Genomic DNA, 19,913 nt, shown 5'->3' with positions numbered 1-19,913 from the left:
CAGGACGCGGGGCCTTTTATCCTTGGCCTGGGCAGCTGGCCCTGCCCCTCCCCCGCCCTTATGACAGTTTTTTTTTAATTGCCTGGTTCCCGTTCCAGAACTCCCTGGTCCCATGGCCTCCCTCCCCTTCCCAGCCGGAGAAACAGGCACAGTTGTTAATCAAAACTGCCAGCCTGAAGAAGGTGCTATAATCTGGGAAGTATTGAGGGAGGGAGACCCCAGGGCAGGGGGGTGGGGGTGGGGGCTCAGATGAAGATGCCGGGAGGGGTTGGGAGAAGGAGGGAGGGAGAGGCAGAGAGAGGCAGCTGAGGGAGGTGAGAGGCTGGGAAACGAGAGAGCAGTGAAATATGAAGGTGGACGGACAAAGAGAGCAACAGAAATCAGAAATACAGGCACAGCAAGAGAGAGAAAGGGAGCGGGGGCAGGAGGGAGGGAGAGACAGGGAAAGATGAGGAAGATGATGAATATGGAAGGGAGAGCAGAGAAAAACAAAGGAAAAAAAATAGGACACAGAGAGAGGGTGGCACAGAAGCAGATTCATGGAGAGATGAGTGTGGGAAAGTGGAGAGAGAAGAGGGGCAGCAGCAAAAGGGAGGGAAAGAGGTGAAGAAGGGACAGAAAGAAACACAGAAGAGGAGAAAAGGGTGATGAGAGAAGAAAGAGGCAGAGAAACCATCTCTCCCACCATACCCGGTAACGGTCATGACAGAGCCAGGCGTGGAGGAGAGAGAAAAGGAAGCGGTAATGTAATGGAAGCAAGAGCAGGAGAGGGAGACGTACATGCAGACAAGACGGGGAGGAAGGGAGATGGGGAGAAGAGGGAGATGGAGAGGAGAGGGGTGGAGAGAAGAGAGGGGTGCACAGAGGAGAGCGAGACTGAGAAAGAGGGGACCGGAGGCAGAGATGGAGAGGCAGAGGGCTGGGGTCAGGGCAGGGCGGTCCTGGCCCTAGGACAGTTTCCGTCTCCTGTGCCTTCTCCATCTGGGGTCCTCACAGTCCTGAGACTTGGGCGAGCAAGGACCCCTGCAGGAGAGGAGCAGAGTCTGTGCTGGAACTGGTGTCTCGACTCAGGCTCTGCACGCGGGTAGGGGGAGAGAGCCAGAGGGGGACAGAAATGCAGAGGGAGGGACACAGAGACCCAGGGAGAGGGGGAAACAGACCTAGGGAGAGGGGACAGAGACCCAGAGAGAGGGGGACAGAGATGCAGAGAGAGGGGACCAGAGACCCAGAGAGAGAGAAGGGGACAGAGACCCAGAGGGGGAATCAGAGACCCAGGGACAGGGGCACGGAAACTGTGGGTGCTGCAAAGACCTGGAAAGGGCGTCCAATACCCCATGGTTGTGCGGTGATTGGGGTGCAGGGCAGACCCCAGAGGTCAGAGAGCACGGGAGGGGCAGAGTGGGGAGGGGTGCCATGCACCCTGAGGTGGGGCCCCAGGGCTGTGGTCCCCTCCTAACTCAGCCCCTTCCTCCCCTATTGTCCTCCGCCCCTCCCCCAGCCTTTTAAATCCCCTAATGATTGTAATTTGTCTCAGGGCCTTGGCAGCTCCACCAAGGCTCGGTGACTCAGGCGGCTCGCCTGCCTGCTCGCTGTCCCTCGCTCACCCCAGAACTGCCTCCCAAACCACTTTCCTGCCAGGCTGCGCCCGTCCCAGCCTTTCCCCGCCTGGGCGCCGGCCTGGGCTTTCGCTTGGAGCTGGTCTTTATCCTGGGTCTGTCTGTCCATCTGGGGCCTTGCTGTCCGTGCTTCTGGGTCTCATCCACACCTCGTCCTAAACCAAAAGGCCTTGGTGGCTGCACAGAGCCCTCTCCCTTTGAAAACGGCATCTCTGGCAGCACAGGGATGGAGCAGCATGGCACTGCCTCCAGGGCCATGGGACAGGGCCAGGTCACCACAGTAGAGGTGGCTGGACGAATGGACACGCGGGAAGAAAGTACAGGGAAGTGTGCAGGCACATGCAAATGGAAATGTGCATGAAGACGCTGAAGACGGGGTCAGATCGCAGCCTCCTTAGCCCGGATTTCCGACGCCTGGATTGCATATGGGACCTGAGTTTTATGCAAGATATCAGACGCTCCGGCTGGGGAAGCTGGAGGAAGGATACCTGGGACTGGCTGTTATTGGACAACTGCCAGTGGGTCCACAGGGACTGCAAGATACAAAGTTAAAAACAGCACATAAAAAAGACATCCCGCCCGCCCCACTCGATTGGAGCAGAAAGCTCTGATGTGAGGGACTCGAGGGCAACCCCGCCTGAGCGAAGGCCTCGGGAAGTACCCTGCTTGAGCAAGAGGCCTTGGTGAACCCAAGGGAGCCCCTGCCCCACCCCACAAAAAAAGGTGGGTGTCAGGGTGGATAAGGCTCCGTTAATGATCAATAGCTCCCCAGGGCCTGCAGGCCCCATCGCAGCCTCATGTAGTGAGTGTGGGGCCCCTCGCTGCCCTGCCGGCAGACTTGAAGCTCTTGGGGCCCCTCACTGCCCCCACCGCCACCCTACACAGCCTGCCGTGTCATGGCTGCACCATAAATATTAGTTGCATGAGCGAATGGCCAGAGTCCCTGCCCTTCGAGAACTCATAGTCAAGGGGGAAAGGCCGAGAGGGCAACAGAAAGCCCAGTCTGGGTGATGCACAGATGGGGGACATGGGAAGGGGGGATTGATGGAGCCCCCAAAGTGGGGAGAGGGCTCCCGGAAGATGGGCTGGCTAGGCCAAGGCCTGTGGGCGAGGAGGAGCTTGTTGGGGGGCATGGGGAGGGTGGGGGAGGGAGGTGAGCAGTTCTGAGTGGCAGTGCCAGCCACGCCCCCACCCCAGCCTGCCAGTAGCAGGGGCTTGGAATTTCTGGTGGAGAAAGGGCCCCCGAGAGCCCGGGCCTGTGGAACCCACCCAGAGAGAGGACACGGAGACGGACGGCAAGGGGCCCAGGACCCCGGGAAAGGGCACAGGTAGGGGATGGGAAGAGAAGAAGTGACTGGAGAGACAGGCAGACGACCAGGACAGCTGGCGCCAGTGAAGCCCGAGGCTTTATAATGAGGGGTTGGCACCAGGTCCAGCACGACTGGGGACTTGCAGGGAGCCCTCTGCAGGCTACAGAGCGGTGGCTGGTGGCCTTGGAGAGAGGCCTTGGTGGTGCGGGGTCTGGGCGGAGGCCGGGGCCGTGGGTGGAGAAGCCAGTGAAGTGGGGGTGACTGCTGGTGAAGACAACTGTTAGGTGTGAGGGGAGGAGAAAGGGTGTTTGAGCAATGAAGGCTGTTTATGAGAAGGGAAAGACTTGAGGATAATTAGAACAAAAACCAACGCTCACGTTTATTGAGGGCTTAACACAAGTCAGGCACTTTGTTAAATTCTTTAGGTGAATTAGCTAGCGTCCTTCTTCCTTCCATCCCTCCCTCCTACCTGCCCTCCCTCCCTCCCTCTCTTTCTCCCCACCCCTCTCTCTCTCCCTTTATCTTCCTCCCTCCCTTTTCCCTCCCTCTCCATCTTTTCATTCAACAATCATTTATTAAGCACCTAACACATCGACTGCAGTTCTAGGCACTGGGGACTCAGCAAGGAACAAAATCAACCAAATCCTTGCCCAACTGATGCTTGTATTCTGGAAGGGGAGGCAATTGACAAAGTAGAGAAACATAATCTATGATATTACAAGTTGTGACTGCAATGAAAAAAGTAAAGCAAGAAAGGGGTTAGGGTCAGGGGAGGTCTCACCAAAGTGACCTTTGGGAAAGGAATAGAGGAGTGGGCCACGGGGATATTTGGGGGAAGATTGCCCCAGACTAAAGGAGCCGCAAGTGCAAAGGCCCTGAGGCGGGAGGGGTGTCGTGTATCCGAGGACCAGAGAGGAAGCCAGCCTGACCGGGTAGGGTGAGGGAGTGGGAGAATAGAGGAGATGAGGGCAGAGCAGTCATGGAAAGTCCAGACTCCATGGACTGAGTATCATTTTGTCCCTATTTTACAGACTAGGGAATGGAGGCCAAGAGAGGGGACGTGACCGGCCTGAGCTCATGCAGCTAGTAAGTGCAAGAGGCAGGACACAAACTCCAGGACTGTCTGAATCTACAGTCCAGAGTCTTAGGTCTTCAATCTGTTGTCTCCCAAGACAACTGCCAATTTTATTTGAGCACTAATTTGTGTCTTGACACAAATTAACTCACTGAATTCTTTGCAGAGTCCCATGAGAAGGGTAATCTCATTATCCTCATCTTACAGACGAGGAAGTCAAGATAGAGACATTAAGTCACTCACCCAAGTTGCAAGATTACACAATGCCAAGCCATGGCGCTATGATGTGAATCCAGGTGGGGAGCTTCTGATAACCACAGGGGGGTGAAATGCCTCGGAACAAACGGGCAGATGGTGCAACAGTCGGAAGGTGGGACAAGGCGCAGACCAGAGGGAAGACGCCTGTTCCATTGTTCCAGGAAGGAAGAAGGAAAGGGCGCGTGAGGATGCAGGTGGGGTGTGGGCCGGTGGCAGGAAGGCACGTCAGGGCCCGCCTGATGGCTTCCGCTTCCTCGGGGGAGACAGGCCAGCTCAACGCGAGGGACACCTACCTAGGGGGCTGGTTGAGGGTGGAGGACAAGGTGTCCAGGTGAAACGGGCGATCATGAATTTGAAGAGACACCAACTCAGCAGTTGGATGATTTCTTCTTTCTTCTCCAGCAGCCTGGAGCTCGGCAAAGAGAAGGCATGGGGAGGGACTGGGTAATGGCGGGACTGCCGCTGATGGCGAGATGCGAGGTGACGATCGCAGCAAGGATAAAGGGGTGGACTGTGGGGGTGTGTGGACAGCAGGGGCTTGGTAGAGAGGCTTTGTGAGGAGGGCCATGGAGTCTTGGAGGTGGAAGAACAGGTATGGTGGAGCTCCCCACGGCGCCGGAAGCAGGGGAGGCTCTGGTCAGAGAGTGGGACGTGGGATTTTGTGGTTTCAGAGGTGGGGCCCCTCCGGAAGGAGATAGGGCCAGGGCGTGACCGTGGGAATGGGCGGTGGAGAAGGTGGTCTCTGGCTCTGCAGAGGCTGTGGGACTCCGAAGCGGGTGGAGGGAGGTCCTGTCTCTCCAGGACTCCTGACTCCCCAGGCCAACTAAAACAACTGCCTTTGTCTCCATTTAGAATAACAAGCAGATCTGCAAGTGTCAGGCAGGGTGCCAAGGGCTTTACATACAGGACCACACTCAATCCTGATGGCAGGTTTATGAGGTTTGGGACTCCCATGGAATGTGGTACAGGGAAGAAACCGGGCCTTAGATGGAAGTGACTTGTACAAGTGGTGGAGCTAGGATTCAGACCCCAGCCCCCTGGCTCTTCTTTGTTCTTTTATTATGAAAAATAACATATATACAAAAAAAACAATAACTTTCAAAACACTGCAACAATTAGTTATAGAACACATTTCAGTTGTGTTCTATATTCCACATTTTTAGGGTTTTGCTTCCAGCTGTTCCAAGATACTGGAGACTATCAATGTAATGATTCAGCACTCATACTCGTTTGTTAGACTCTACCTTCTCTGTATGACTCCACCATCACCTTTGATCTTCCTTCCGCTATTTGGGCTATGCCCATTCTAACTTTTTCATGTTGGAAGGGGCTGCTGGTATTATGGGAGGGGGGATGGAACTAGTTGATGTTCTGCAGAGGCTGGGCCCTCTCACCCAGCTGTTCTCAGCGGTGTCACTCTGTCTCCAAGTCATCCAGGGTAGGGAGCTCTGTTTGTCTTGTTTCCTGCTGGACATCTGCAGAACGAGCATGCAGACCCTTCCCCCTGACTTTTGAGGGACCCGTACTTGGCTCCTGGTTGACAATTTTTTCAGTGCCAACCACGTGCCACTCCTCATTTGGTTTTCCACCGGCCCTGAGAGGTGCACGTGATCACCTCTCATTTTACAGATGAGGAAATGGCGAGAAATGACATCAGCTGTCCACGGTGCACAGTGAGCAAGTGGTAGGGGTGGGATTTGAACCCCGGTGCACCCTCCTGACTCAGCACCCCTCCACTTGTCACTTCATGGGTCTCTTTGATTACTCAAGCTCTCTCTGGGTAATCTCTCAGATGTCTCTGAGTCAGCACCTGTCTCTGATCACACGTCAGTTGGTTTCCATCACCCGCGTGCCAGGTAGCTTCAGTGTGTTCACTCCGGAGCCTATGGTGCTGGCTGCACAGCTCACTCCCGTCCCCCTCTCCCACCCCCTCTTTCCACCCCCTTATTTCCATTTATGTTCAGGGGCCTCCACCTACCCACCGAGGTCAAAAGGCTGGGAGGTCAAAAGGCTGGGAGTGGTCCCTGACCTGCGGTGGTGATGATAAAGCCGAAATGCCTCGGAGGCATTCCCGGCCACTGACTCCGCCTCGGGCTCCCACAGGTCCAATGAGCCCTGGAATATTATTCGGCCATAACAAAGGAGCCAAGTCCCCAGAGTGCTGCCACGTGGGTGCACCCGAGGACGTTGCGTGCAGTGAGACAAGCCTGGCAGGAAGGACAGACTGCGTGACGTCCCTCATATGCGATGTCTAGAAACAGCGCATGGGGTGAGACAGAAAGCAGATCGGAGGATATGGGGTGGGTGGGGGTGGGGGTGGGGTAGAGAGTGTACATTTAGGAAATGTTTAAATAAAAAATAAGATAAATGAAAAAAAGAAAAAATGGAGAGGCCTCCCTCCCTGAAATCTGCGCTTCCCGTGAGCAGGGCCCTTGCTCCTGCGGCCAGCGCGATCCACCCCCCACCCCCGCATGCAGTCCTGGGGGTCCCGGGGCGTGGCAGGGGCTTGTGGAAACAGGCTGAGGGAGGCAGACAAGCTCCGAGCCCTCCAGGTCCTCTGCTGCTCAGGCCTGACAGCCGCCTCCAGCTAGCGGGGTGGGAGCTGCGCCCCAGGTGGGAGAAGCGCACCGCCCTGAGAGTGGGTCCCAAGCCCCCGTATGGGGACAGCCTCGGGCCCGGGAAGGGCTGCTGGGATGTCGGCCCCACTAGCCTGGCCTGCCACGGAGACGCAATGCCACACTCAGTACAGTGAAGGGCTCCCCGTGTCTGTGCAGGGACCGCGTTGGGAAATGCCATTTGCGCCCCCCCCCCCCCACTCCGCTGCAGGAGCCCTGTTTGCTGAGGCCCCGTCCCCAGCCTGTGCTCCCCAAGCCTGGGGTCAGCTCTGCACCCCGAGCTCTCTAGGGCTTTATTTTTTTTTTCACCACTCCCACCCTCACCTCCTCTGCGGATTTCTCCACTACCACCACCAAAAAGACTGGTGTTTACTGGCCTTCTGCCTACGTGGCGGATGTGGCGCTTTTGTTAAATGAACTCTGTATCCGTAGTTTGGCCTCTCGCAGGAGCCCTGAGCTCACAAAACCTGCCCTAGGTGTTGCAGGGTTTCTAACTCTTGCTCGAGTGCCTCTTGGTACCCCCCACATGTGTTCTCACTGTTCCAAGCCCACTGCCGTGGCCTCAGCTTCTGGCCACCGAATCTCCTCTGGGCCTCTGGTCTGGACCTGTATCCCCTGCACCCCTTCCTCAACAGGCCCCCAGAGGGAGCTCCCTGATGCAGGGAACTAGACCTGTCGGCTCCAGACCTCTCCAAGTGGCCTTTTGGCCGCTCTCCCCGGCTCCGCTGCACCTACATGCCAGGAGCCCATACGACACCACAGGGCCCCCTGTTGTACTCTACGTTTCCTTGTCCCTGCTGGGTCAGTATCCGTGGCTTAAACACTGCCTCTTTGAGGAAGGCTCCGACAACTACCCCCGCTGAGTTAGCGCTCCACCTCTGGGCTCCCCGGTGCTCTAAGTGAGCCCCTCTCTGACACGCAGCCCTCTGGGTTCTGAGATGCCTGTGCCCGGGCGTCCCTCACCCACCAGAAGGGGTGCCCGTGGAGGGTTGTAGGGACGGGGCCTGACTCAGCTGTTTCCCCAGTGCCTGTACAGGCCTGGCCCTGGGAGAGGTCAGGAAATGTTTGCTGAATGGATAAGGGATGATCACATCAGTTCTCCACTCCCTGATCTCCTGGGCTTCTGTCTCCTTCGAGCCAAAGCCGGGCCCATGTGATCTGGCCCCTCTCCCCAATCCCTTCTGTGTACCCCACTCCTAGAGTTTGCACTGGCTGTTCCCTCTGCCCGGAACACCCTTCCTGCAGCTCTGCAGAGCTCCCCTCCCCTCTCTGATAGGTCTTCCCTAACTACCCTATTTAACATGCTGCCCACCTCCATGCCCTGCTGGATTCTTCTGTACAGCACTGGTCACCATCTAATGAACCAGATGCTTTATTTCTGTTTTGTTCATGTCTCCCACGAGGGCAGGTTTTTATCTCTTTCGTTCTCTGCTGTCACAAATAAGTGCTCTTTATCTGTAGAACGAATGAAAGAGGGCACTAGGTCTTCTGGTCTTGGGAGTTGTCCTAGAATTTACAAGGGGCCAATCTGTGCCTCCTGCCCTTAGGGCCTGGCCTGCAGACCAGGGGTAGGTGGGAGGATGGCCTAGCACCCCCCTGAAGAGGAGGGAGCTCCACTGGGCAATCCCTGTCACCCAGGCACAGCATAGCCACAGCGGCCCCTTGCTGCCAGGGCTGAGAACAGCACCAGCTCTTGAGTGTAGCCCAGGCGGCCTGAAACAGCTGCAAACACCAGGCCAGAGGTGGGGAGCTCCCAGCACCTTTGCATTTAGGCTCGCAAAAAACCTGGGGTGTGAAGAGGCTGCAAGGTCACTCAGCTCAAGTGGGAGAGCTTGGCTTTGAGCTCCAGATAGCTGCTGGGCACTTGCACAGGGGCAATCGTGAACTGAGACGGGTGGTAGAAATGTAGCACGAAACAACCAAGTGCAATATCTCACTGATAGCTTTTTATGATTATGGTCAAGATGACATTGTAGATATATTGGTACATAAAATACATACAAATGAATTTCATCTGTTTTTTTCCCTTTTAAAAGTATGGCTACTAAAAAGTTTAAATTACACATGTGGCTCACACTGTACATTTATTGAATATGCTGCTCCAAATCACCACAGAAACCCGCCATCTTCTCGTGCAGAGGAAAAACTGTTGGACAGAAAGGAAAAGGTCCTTTGTGCAAAGTTGCAGGCGTTTTGGTGGTGGGCCCGCGATAGGAACCTGGGTTTCTGGACTCCCCATCTAGCAGCACAGCAGAAGGAATGAGAGCCCCAGCTCCTTTGGGGATTTGTTGCTGTGTGACCTCGGGCAAGTCCTTTACCTCTCTGGGCCACAAGTTTATCCTCTGTAAAACTGGGGTTAATAACCCACCCCCCACATCCCTGAGTGAAGTAGGAGAGCTTTGCATGGCTTCTGGCACACAGCCAACACCACCCCAAACCATCAACCGTGTTCATTTCGGATCTTGACCCACTGCAGCTTGGAGCCCTCCAATGCTTTACCATCAGCCTTAGAACAAAATCCAGGCCCTCCCCGTGCACTCCCACCCCACCAAGACCAGGACCTCAAGGCTGAGCATGAGCTGCTGTGGGCTTCCGTCGCCACCTCCTCTCACGCTTCGTTTCCTCACCCACTTGGCTCTGGCCACACAGGACTCTCGGCTGTTCCCCACTCACCAAGTTTCTCCCCACCTCGCCAGGGGAAGTCCCCTCTGCCCCGGACGCCCTTCCTTGAACTTGGTGATTTCATTCTTTCAGGCGTCTTCTCAAATGCCACCTCCTCAAAGAGGCGCGTCCCTGACCTCCCATGGAACCCGTGCTCCCCTCGCTCTCCCTCCCTTACATGCTTTCTTTTTGCTCGACTTCACCTGCCCCTAGGTTTACTGTCTTGCTGTCTGTTTTTCCCATACTGTGAGGCCCACGTGCAGAGGGGCTTTTGCCCTCTGTTCCCTGCTGTGGCCCAAGCACCTAGAGGGCAGCATGGGCAGAGGAGGCAGTCCTGTGCGTGTGCCGGGTGAAGGATTACTCTGATGCTTCATTACCCCGCCGGAGAGAGGGGGTACCTGGTACTGCCCTCCAGCCCAGTCTACCTGGGACAACTAAGACCCAAAGGGCCTGGATGGCCACACAGGGAGGACAGGACCAAGGGGCTGGCATCTGGGATTGGGAGGGGTGGGAGGAGAATACCAGGGAAGGCTTCTAGGTGGAGCCTGGAGGATTTGAGAGGGAGATGGGAAAGGGGGTGCATTGCTGACAAGGGAGTTGGCCCAGCCGGAGTTTGGAAGTGGGACTCGAAACCCAAGAAACCCATCTATCTCCCTGGGGCTCAGGGAGGACACTGTGGGCCTCCCACTCCCCAGCAGCAGCCCTGAAGCCCAGAGCCCCCTGGTGGCCAAGAACCACCACAGGCGCAGCCAAGGAGGCCACTGGTTATTGAGCCTGTTTTCAGCCACGTTTTGATGGAGGGGTGGGGTGTGTGGGTGGGGGAGGATTAATTCCATTTTCATAGGAGGAAAGGGAAGACCAGAGAGGCTGAGTCATTGACCTAGGCTCACCCAGCCCTGATTCCAGAGTCCACTCAGCAGGTCCCCACTTACTCAATAGGTGAGGACACGAGGAGAGCCAGGGGGCTGGGGTTGGGGGCAATTCCACTCTCAGAACTCTGGAACCAGGTCCATCAGGGGATGCTCCCTGTTTGTCCCCTCAAGTTGGGTGACCTCAGGCCAGTCACCGCACCTAGACGAGTGTCTGTCGCTTAACAACTGCGACAGGCAGTACCGTGGTGGTGAGGATGCAGTGAGCTGATGCATGGAAAGGCCTACAGGAAGCACCTGAGGACGTGTCACCATGACCACTGCACCTGTCATCTGATCCTGCTTATCCCAGGAGAGGCCACCAGGAAGCACCAGGCACAGAGCAGGTGCTCAGGCAGGGTTAAGGCCTTCCTGAGCATACCCAGAACCCAGCAGGGGCGCCGTGCAAGCAGGCCCTTCACCCCCACTCGCTCAGGAACCGGTCTGTTACCCCCTCCCCCTCGGCTCCAGACGTCTGGGAACGGACCCCTGCTCCCGCAGACCCAGGCACCTGGACCCAGCCCCTCCTCCCTCCCTCGGACCCAGGAGTCCAGGCCCCTGTCCCCTCTGCCCCAGGCTTCCCCAGGCCCGCAGGCCCCTCTGCCACCCCTCCCCACCGCCCAACGCAACAGGGCTGGTGGTCCTAGAAGGGGGGCACGGCCCCGCGCATGCCCGGCGGCCCCTCCTCGGCCAACCCGCGGCGGCCCTTGCCGATGGCCAGGCGCGGGCGGCCGCGGTCGAGGCCGTCCAGGAGGGCGCAGGCCTGGCAGAGCGCCCGGCTGGCGAGCGCCCCGCAGCGGGAGCAGGCGCCGGGGGCTGGGGGCCGCGCGGCCGGGGCCAGCGCCAGGCGCTCGGCCGAGTGCACGAGGTCCAGCACCACCGAGGGCCGCGCCGCCTCCAGGCTCTTGAGCAGGGCGCGGGCGTGGCCGCGGAAGGCCTCGGGCGCGTAGACGCACTCCTCGGAGAAGTAGTGCAGGCGGCGGAAGTGCGCGTACAGCACCACCTCCTTCTGCGAGGCCAGCTGCAGCGGGCGGCAGCGCGGCAGGGCGCCCCCCTCGCCCGCGGAGCCCAGGCCCCCGCTCCGGGCCAGGCGCCCCGCGTCGCCCCGCAGGAAGTTCATGAGCACCGTCTCCGCCATGTCGTCGGCGTTGTGGCCTGGCGGGGAGAGCAGATGGGGAGCCGGTGAGAGGCGCGCGGGGGCGCGGGCGGGGAGACCCCCGGGCATGCGGGAAGATGGGAGGCTGGGGGGGGGGCGTGGGCAGAGGACCTGGGTGATGGAGACCCCGGGGGCACGTTGGGGTGGCCAGGGGGACGCTGGAGGTGGGCATGAGAGGAAAGACAAGGGAGCATGCACCCACGCTCCCTGCATCAACTCGGGGGTGCCCTCGTTTGCATCCCACCTACTGCCACCAGGCCCTGGGTGAGCTGCCCTTTCAGGTCACAAGTAAAGGTGCTTTACGCTACCAGTGCCATTTCCCCTCAGTTAAAACTGCCATTCAAATGGTACACTGAGGTCAAAGTGATACTGAATGGAGATTCTCAAGAGGGCTGTTTGGCTAGGCAAAATAATACCCCCACCTCACCCCTTCCCCAAGAGAAATAAGATGTCCACTCCAAATTCCTGGATCCTATGAAAAAGTCAAGGGGCAAAAGGGAATAAAGTTTGCTTATTAGCTGATTTTAGACAGACAGATATTCTATATTCTCCAGGGGGACCCAATATCATTACAGGGACAGTAGAGTGGGAGAGTCAGACTCTGAGATGACCAGGAAAGCAAGGGCAGAGATGTATGGCACGAGGAGGGCTAAAGCTACCACTGCTGGCTGTGAAAACGAAGAAGGGGCCGTGAGCCAGGGAAGAAGCTGGAAAAGGCCAGCGAATAGGCTGACCCCTAAAGGATTCAGAAAGAAACAGCCCTGCTGACACCTTGATTTCAGCCCAGGGAAATCCAGGTCAGACCTCTCCTACAGATCTGTAGGATAAGTATGTGTTGTTTTAACCCACACAGTTTGTGGTAATTTCTTACTGTGGCCATAGGAAACTACTGTGCCTGTTGACACAACTGCCTCTGAGGATGCAGGACAAGGTGTTTGCATTGTCTTTGTTTAGAAAGATCAGGGCAAAAATGAGCAAATATTTATATACCAGTCACCACAGAGTTGATGCTGAATCTATACTGTAAATTATCAACTCATACTGGACTCTAGATTAGTGGTTCTCAGTTGGGGGTGATTTTGCTCCCCAGTTGTCACACAACGAGGGAGGATGTTATGGCCTGTACTGGATAGAGGCCAGGGATGCTGCTAAACATCGCACAGTGCACAGGACTGCCCCCCCCCCCACAATGAACTATTTGACCCCAAATGCAGTAACACTATTAGAAGGAGAAACTCTGTTCTAGATGGTAGAACAGGTCAAGACCTTTGCTCTAATTCCATCTGTCTTAATAGTTCTCTGCCAAGGACTGCTGCCTGTGACCTTGTTACCAGGTATGTCTGCTGTTGGAAACTACATGTGTTTAAATGTTTATGTTTAAATGCTGTGTCTGTGGCCTTAAAGGTGGTGAAAACCATATTAATTTCAGAAGGTTGGGTTTGCTCACAGACCCACTAACTTAGTAATAATTAGTTATACGGGTTTGAACTCTTAGAGCATAAAAAAAAAAGAGTAAAAATATCTCACAAGTTAGGAATTTATCTGGTGGAAGCCGTCATTACTATCACAAAGACACTTAATAAATGAATTCTAACAAGGTAATTTTAAAACCCAAGGCAACTCCTCTTTCCGTACAGACTTGGCCAATGGATCTCACAGCCCTGTGAGGAAAGGATTCTTCTTCCCCTTTTCACCAGAGGAAGCTACGGCATTTGTCCCAAGTCCCAAGGTTTTGCAGTGAGCGGCCAAAACAGTGTATGAACCTCAGTCTGCCCTCCAGAGTCCAAGCTCTAGTTGGGGGAATGGGGGTGGGAGGAGAGACCCAGAGGTACCTTTGCTTTACTGCCTGTGCTGGTTTGAAAGGATATGTGGACCCTAGAACAGCCATGTTTTAATCAAAATCCCACTTAGTAAAGGTAGAATAATCCCTATTCAATACTGTACATTTGAAATTGTAATCAGATCATCTCCCTGGAGATGTGATTAAATCAAGAGTGGTTGTTAAGTTGGATTAGGTGATGACATGTTTCCACCCATCTGGGTGGATCTTGATAAGTTTCTGGAGTCCTTTCAAAGAGGAAACATTTTGGAGAATGAAGGTGATTCAGAGAGAGCAGAGAATGCTGCAGCACCATGAAACACAGAGTCCACGAGCCAGTGACCTTTGGAGATGAAGAAGGAAAACGCCTCCTGGGGAGCCTCATGAAATCGGAAGCCAGGAGAGAAAGCTGGCAGATGATGCCGTGTTTGCCAAATGCCCCTCCAGATGAAAGAGGAACCCTGACCGTGTTCACTCACTTGAGAGAGGAACCCTGAACTTCATTGGCCTTCTTAACCAAGGTATCTTTCCCTGGATGGATGCCTTTGATTGGATGTTTCTATGGACTTGTTTTAATTGGGACATTTTCTTGGCTTTAGAACTGTAAATCAGCAACTTATTAAATTCCCCCTTTTAAAAGTCATTCCGTTTCTGGTATATTGCATTCCTGCAGCTAGCAAACTAGAACACTGCCTCTCAAATGTGTTGATTCTCTTTCCTACAACCAACATGTCACCTAGGCAACAGCAGCCACCTCCTAACTGGTCTACTTGGCTCTTAAACCTTGCACCTCCAACCCATTCTCCTCACCATGGCCAGAGTGAACTTTTAAAAGCAAAACTGTCTTCATGCCACTGAGCTCTTGGCTAATTAGCCAACTGCCTGAAGGAGGAGGTCTGAACTCACAACTGCCACAAGGTCCTATGTGAGGGGAGTGGTGTTCAAACCACACTGGTCATCTTAGGGTTTCTCAGACTGGCTGTACTCTCCCCTCCTTGGGGCTTTTGCACAGGCTGTTTCTTCTGTCTCCAGTCTTTATCCCTCTCACCCTTCACCCTGAGATCTTAAGAGGTCCCTGACTGCCCCCTCCACCCCATGTCATAAGGCTCTTCTTTTTACATGCACATATAGTCTGTGTAATTTTTTTCAGTGACACTTGCAATGGTATATAATTTTATATTTCAGAAACGTGCAAAGGTAGGGACTAGGACTGTACTTGTGCAGTCGTATTCTCAGTCCCAGCTCCATGATGATGACCGCCTATGTGTGTCTTCTATTGTTTACACGTACTAACTCTAATTGTCTTAAGTCCCTGAATTAGGTTCCATTAATATCCTATTATAAAAGTATGCTTTAAAAATTGTTTTTTTCTTTGCTTTATATATATGTTATATTATACAATAAAAAATAAATAAATAATAAAATAAAAGAGTAAGCAGAGGTACAGAGAGGTTAAGGAATTTGCTGTGGCCACATGGCTTAGACCTGGCACAGGGTGGAAGCTCAGTAACTGGATGAAGGAATGAGTGAGAGAGAAAATGAGAGTTATCAAAATGCACAGAGGGCCACGGTGGCTCAGCAGGCAGAATTCTCGTTGCCCTGCCAGAGACCCGGGTTGGTTTCCTGGTTCCTGCCCATGCAAAAAAAAAAAAAAAAAAAGATGCAGAGAGACCAACAAAGAAAACGTGTTAAGAGGCAAAGTTGCTTTTCAGAGACAGATGGATTCTGAAGGGAGATGGCTGGGGATTATTGTGAGGCCAAGGAAGTAAGAGACGATTTTAAAAAGGTGAAGATCTAAGGATACGCTCCACGTACCCCCTCTACTTGCCTATCCATGCAAACCAAGATGGTGGTCAAGACCTAAAAGCCTTGGTGATGCCCAGCCTGGCCCCATCCCAGGCATGCGCACATCCTGCCCCTACTTTAAGAACCCTGAATGGAGCCCAGCCTCACACTGGAGCATGCGCATATTCCCTGACTCCTTATCAGGCTCCTTCACTTAGGATTTGCCCAGGGTCTCCCAGACCACCTTTTGGGCATGTGCTCAACTCCCCTCAGCTCGCCCCCAGCCTCCTGCCGGTTCCGCTCCGGTGAGCCCGTTCCCGCCCACCACGTCCCCCCACCCCCGACTCCGGGCCACGCGCATGCGCTCACCCGTCACGATGTGCGTGGCACCCACGAGGCGCGCCCCTTCCTCCAGAGCACGTCGGCGCAGAACCCCACAGAAGGTGCAACAGGCGCGGCTGCGGCCGGAGTCTGCCGTGCTGCGGGCCACGGCGTCCATCGTCCAGCCCCCGAAGAGGTCAGCATAGGCCACGACTGTGAGGGGCAGGTCCCAGAGCGCCGCCTGGCGTCGCACAGCCGCCAATGCCGCGTCCCGGTAGCCGCCGATGCCCTCGTCGACGGCCACGAGCTGCAGCGAGATGCGAAGGCGCGGGGCCAGCTCGCGCAGCACGTGCGCGAGCACCGTGGAGTCCTTGCCACCAGAGGCCCCCACGGCCACGACAGCGCCGGGCGGCAGCAGGCGGCCCGCGAGCACCGTGTGCAGCACCTCGGCCTCGAAGGCGGCGCAGAAGCAGGCGCCGCACAGCGCTTGTCCAGAGCGGGGCCGGCGGAGAGCGGCGCGGGCCTCGTGGCAGGAGGCGCAGGGCGGGGCTGGCATCGCGGTGTCCCGGGCGGGAGGGGTCGGCTTGTTGGTGGAAGGAGAGAGACAAATGGTGAGGATTAGGCCCTCCAGGGAGGCCGCCTGAATTGTACCCCTGTCCATAGGGATGGGGAGGCCTCTCCTACACACTACCTTCTGGCCGGAGGATCCCTAGTGAAAGAGGGACGTGGACAAAGGGAGGTCTCCAGGGCTACCAGAGAGCTTGGTCTAGCTCAGCGACTCTGAAGGACGGAGTGGAGGTGGGGTGGGGGGTACAAACTGGAAACGACAATCGGATTTGAGTCTGGGGGTTGGAGTCGGGGTGGGGTGAGGCACTGTCTCTAGATATGGGACAGAATTGCTTCTAGAACTTAGCCACAATGTGCAAAATTATTTTATGATTGTATATGACTTATGAGGGCAGGGACCAGTGCCAATTAGATGTCTAACAGGCATTTTGAAACCGGATTCCTTTTTTTCCCCCCAACCAGCTTCTCCTGCGGTAAAGAGCAGTTCCCCTCATTCCTTCCAGTTGCTCAGGCCAGAAGCCCTGGAGTCAGGATCCTGGACTGCGCTTTCTCTCAACCACTCTTCTCGTGGGCGACTAAATCACCATGCCCAGCCCTGACACTGCCTCCAAAAACCCCACTGAGGATGCCCCTGGGGCATCCTCATACCCTCCAACCCCAAAGGCCCAAATACAAAGTAGCAAATCTCTTGGACTTGAGCTTCAAGCATCCTGAGCACCATCTCCCTCCTAGGCTGTTGCAGGAGGCTCCTCGCTCGTCTCCCTTCCTCCATGGCCCCCCCCCCCCGCCCCCCACCCCAGCACACACATTATCCTCCACATAACAGCAGGGAGACCCTGCCAAGTACGTGTCTTGTCAAAATTCCCCCATGGCACTCATCTCCTAATGGATTTCATCTCATTATAGTGGATCTCATCTTGCTGTAATGGGTCTCATCTTGTTATAATGGATCATTTCTCATTATAATGGAGCCTATCTCCTAATGGATTTCATATGGCTTCGGAGACCCTATGTGTTCTGGCTCCTCTTTCCTTGGACCTCAATTCTCCACCCTCTTTCACCCACTTAAGCCTCTACTCTCAAACACCCCAAGAATATCCCTGCCTCAAGGGGTTTGCACTGGCTTTTCCCTCTGCTCAGAGTGCTGTTTCCTGTCATTGAGCCCAGCAAGCAGCCCTGATGACCCGTCTGCCATGACCCTCAGGCACAGCTGAGCAGCTGAGCAATGCCCCCGTGAAACCTTTTCTCCCCTTGGCTTTGACACTTTCCTCCCTCCACTCTCCTGGCTTTGCTTCTCCTGCTCAGTCTCTTGGGGGAGCCACTTCCTCGGCCTGCTTCCACATGGTCAGCACTCCTCATTATCTTTGTGGGTGACTCTGAATCACATCACCCAGGCTGGTCCCTTCTGAGGCATCTCTTAGACCCTAAGTACCAAAAATGGACCTATTCCTCCCTCCTCCAAGGCAGAAACCTATTGTTGCCAAGCTGTTCCTGGTCCCATCAGAGAACCACCACCAACTGCCCAGCTTCTCTGCAGGATAAGATGTAAAGTCACCCTGGACTCATCTTAGCCCCTAAAGCTGTGGTCACCCCGCCTGGGGGCTCCATCTCCTGACAGAAGGAGATGAGTCGGTGCAGGTTGGCAGAGCCTTGTAAGTTTTGATGAAGAGTTCTGATTTTATTTAGAGGGAGACAGGAGCCACGGGAGGATTTTGAGCAGAGATCTGACTGTCTTAGGGCTCAAAAGGATCCTTTGGTTGCTAAGTAGGGGGTAAAGGTAGGCGCAGGTAGGCCAGTGAGGAGGAGTGTCAATAGTGAGAGATGAGGGTGGCCTGAACTGGGGCTGGAGGCAGTGGAAGTGGGAAGAAATGGAGGCATTTTGCATGTGTTTTGAAGGTAGAGTCCATAGAACTTGAACAAGACTTGGATAGGGGTCGATTTGAGAGAAGAGGAATGAAGGAAGACTTCAAAGTACCTGGAGGATGGTGGCGCCATTTAGCGAGAGGAAGACATGGGACAGCAGGTGTGGGAAGAAAATCAGGAATTCTCCTTGGGCATAGCAGTTTGAAGTACCTTGTAGACTGGGTCAAGAGCTGCCTCTAGGCTCCACAGCTGCTCTATGCCAGCCCTGACTCTGACTCTAGCTGTCACTGGTCTGTTTCCCCCACTGTACTGTGAGGTCCCAAAAGGCAGGGACTGGGTCTGCTTCGTCCACCCTTTTCTCACCCCCGCACCCCACGCCGCCTCCTGTTCTGCACAAGGCCTGGCACAGAGTCAGTGGGATGAGGGGATCATACAGGCGTCCAGAAAACAGGACGCTGACCCCCTGGAGGCCTCCGGTTTGCAGCCTTGCCAGAGGATGGGTTGTGTAAGAGATCTATCAGGACAGTGGTTCTAGGACAGGAGGGGCGTCTCTGACATGCCCAGTGAGGCCCCCCTCCGACCACAGGACCGCCGGATACAGCTTGGGGGGGTAGGAGGTGTCACAAAGGGTCTTGTCACCTCCCTAAAGAGATTTTCAACTCTCACACAGCAACGTAGCAAACAGCCAAGAGCTGACCCTCCGCAGAAGGAGATACTTACCTGGGCAGACGCGGCGGTGGGACGTCCAGACTCTGGCACGCGGCAGCGCGGCGCGGAAGTGGCTCTAGAGACTACAAGTCCCATAGGGCTTCGGGGCTAGCTCGCTTACAACTCCCAGAAGCCCATGCCACGGCTTGACCTCAAAGGCTTGGGGCTGTTAGGTCTGCTTGGACTACAACTCCCAGCAACCTTTGCGGCTCTTCTCCGTCAGGCTCCAGCTCCCAAAATTGCACTGCCCTGTTTCCTTTCTGCGCCTGCGCACAGAGATGAGCGGCGGAGTTGTACGGACTGTGGCAATGCTGTTGATGTGACAGTGCAGTGTCACCGAGCAGGATGCTTGCAGGATGAAGTGGGGGTGGGCGGGGGGCGTGTCTCTGTCCTGCGCTTGGCGCTGGGTAGAAGATTGAGATCCACTGCTTAGGTGCCAGACAGTGAAACAGATTCACAGGCCCTTCAGGTGGAGCTGGAGGTGGAGCCTGAGGGTGGAGGGCAGGGGAGAGAGGTCTTGACTGAACCAGGAGACCCAGAGATCCCGACTTCCCAGACTGAGGGATTCAAAGGCTCTGACTCCTGAGACCCAGCAGCGACTAGTCCACAGCTCCAGTGACCCAGGGACTAGAGACCCTGGAGACCCAGCCCCTGCAAATGGAAGGGGGTCCAAGATTCAAGGGTATCATCACCCCCTGCCCAGAGGCCCAGAGACCCACCCCTCACGCTAAAGACTCAGTCCACTGAAACCCAAGCGGGTGAGAGAAGCAGGGCTCCAGGAACCTGGAGAGCCCCCAAAGACTAAGGGCCTTGGAGACCCCACATGTTCAAACCTCAGGGACCGACGTCCGGGAGGGGGTCCAAGGATTCAGATCTCGGAGACCCAGGAGCCTGGAGATCCCAAGGCAAAGAAATCAAGACCCCTGAGACTCAGGGGTCCCGAACTCAGATACCCACAAAATAGGGCTCTAAATTCCTCAAGATAAGCCAACCAGAGCCTTAGGAATCACAAAACTGAGAATTTTGGCATCTGAGTGTGTATGTGTCTGTTGTGGTCGTTGACGTGACAGGGAACCCATGGCCACTGTGTGGCCCATTTTTCCCCCGTGTCAGGGAATCGTGGTGTCTCAATTTCAGATTAGATGACCTCACCTGTGAAATTCATGAGGTCACAGTTAAGAGTCTCGAAAGGCCAGTTCTGGTCCTAAGGAGCGCATTGGTTCACTTATGGAATGGTCATTTCCTGAGGCT

The 19,913-nt window shown here is 55.3% G+C and overlaps 1 protein-coding gene across 1 annotated transcript; it reads right to left on the bottom strand.

Moving 5' to 3' along the window:
* Positions 1–8,230: 8,230 nt before the first annotated feature.
* On the bottom strand, positions 8,231–19,307 carry LOC143658752 (cytoplasmic tRNA 2-thiolation protein 1-like). Its single transcript, XM_077131007.1, has 3 exons — positions 18,675–19,307; positions 15,573–16,107; positions 8,231–11,598 (listed from the first exon to the last, which is right to left on the bottom strand). The coding sequence occupies exons 1-3, from the start codon at positions 18,756–18,758 to the stop codon at positions 11,087–11,089; spliced, it is 1,131 nt and encodes a 376-aa protein (XP_076987122.1). The 5' UTR covers positions 18,759–19,307; the 3' UTR covers positions 8,231–11,086.
* Positions 19,308–19,913: the final 606 nt, after the last annotated feature.

This window comes from Tamandua tetradactyla, chromosome 16 (genome assembly GCF_023851605.1).
Source record: "Tamandua tetradactyla isolate mTamTet1 chromosome 16, mTamTet1.pri, whole genome shotgun sequence".
Lineage (NCBI taxonomy): Eukaryota > Metazoa > Chordata > Mammalia > Pilosa > Myrmecophagidae > Tamandua > Tamandua tetradactyla.
Note: the sequence above shows the minus strand (reverse complement) of the source record. Positions and strands in the feature narration are given on the sequence as shown.

What these genes read in the sequence shown, in the direction of transcription:
- LOC143658752 (XM_077131007.1), bottom strand. Translation starts at nt 18,758, where the DNA reads ATGGGACTTGTAGTCTCTAGAGCCACTTCCGCGCCGCGCTGCCGCGTG. An exon ending in CCACCGCCGCGTCTGCCCAG is followed by an intron (nt 16,108 to 18,674) that starts GTAAGTATCTCC and finishes TCCACCAACAAG; the next exon opens with CCGACCCCTCCCGCCCGGGA. An exon ending in TGCCACGCACATCGTGACGG is followed by an intron (nt 11,599 to 15,572) that starts GTGAGCGCATGC and finishes TCTCCCCGCCAG; the next exon opens with GCCACAACGCCGACGACATG.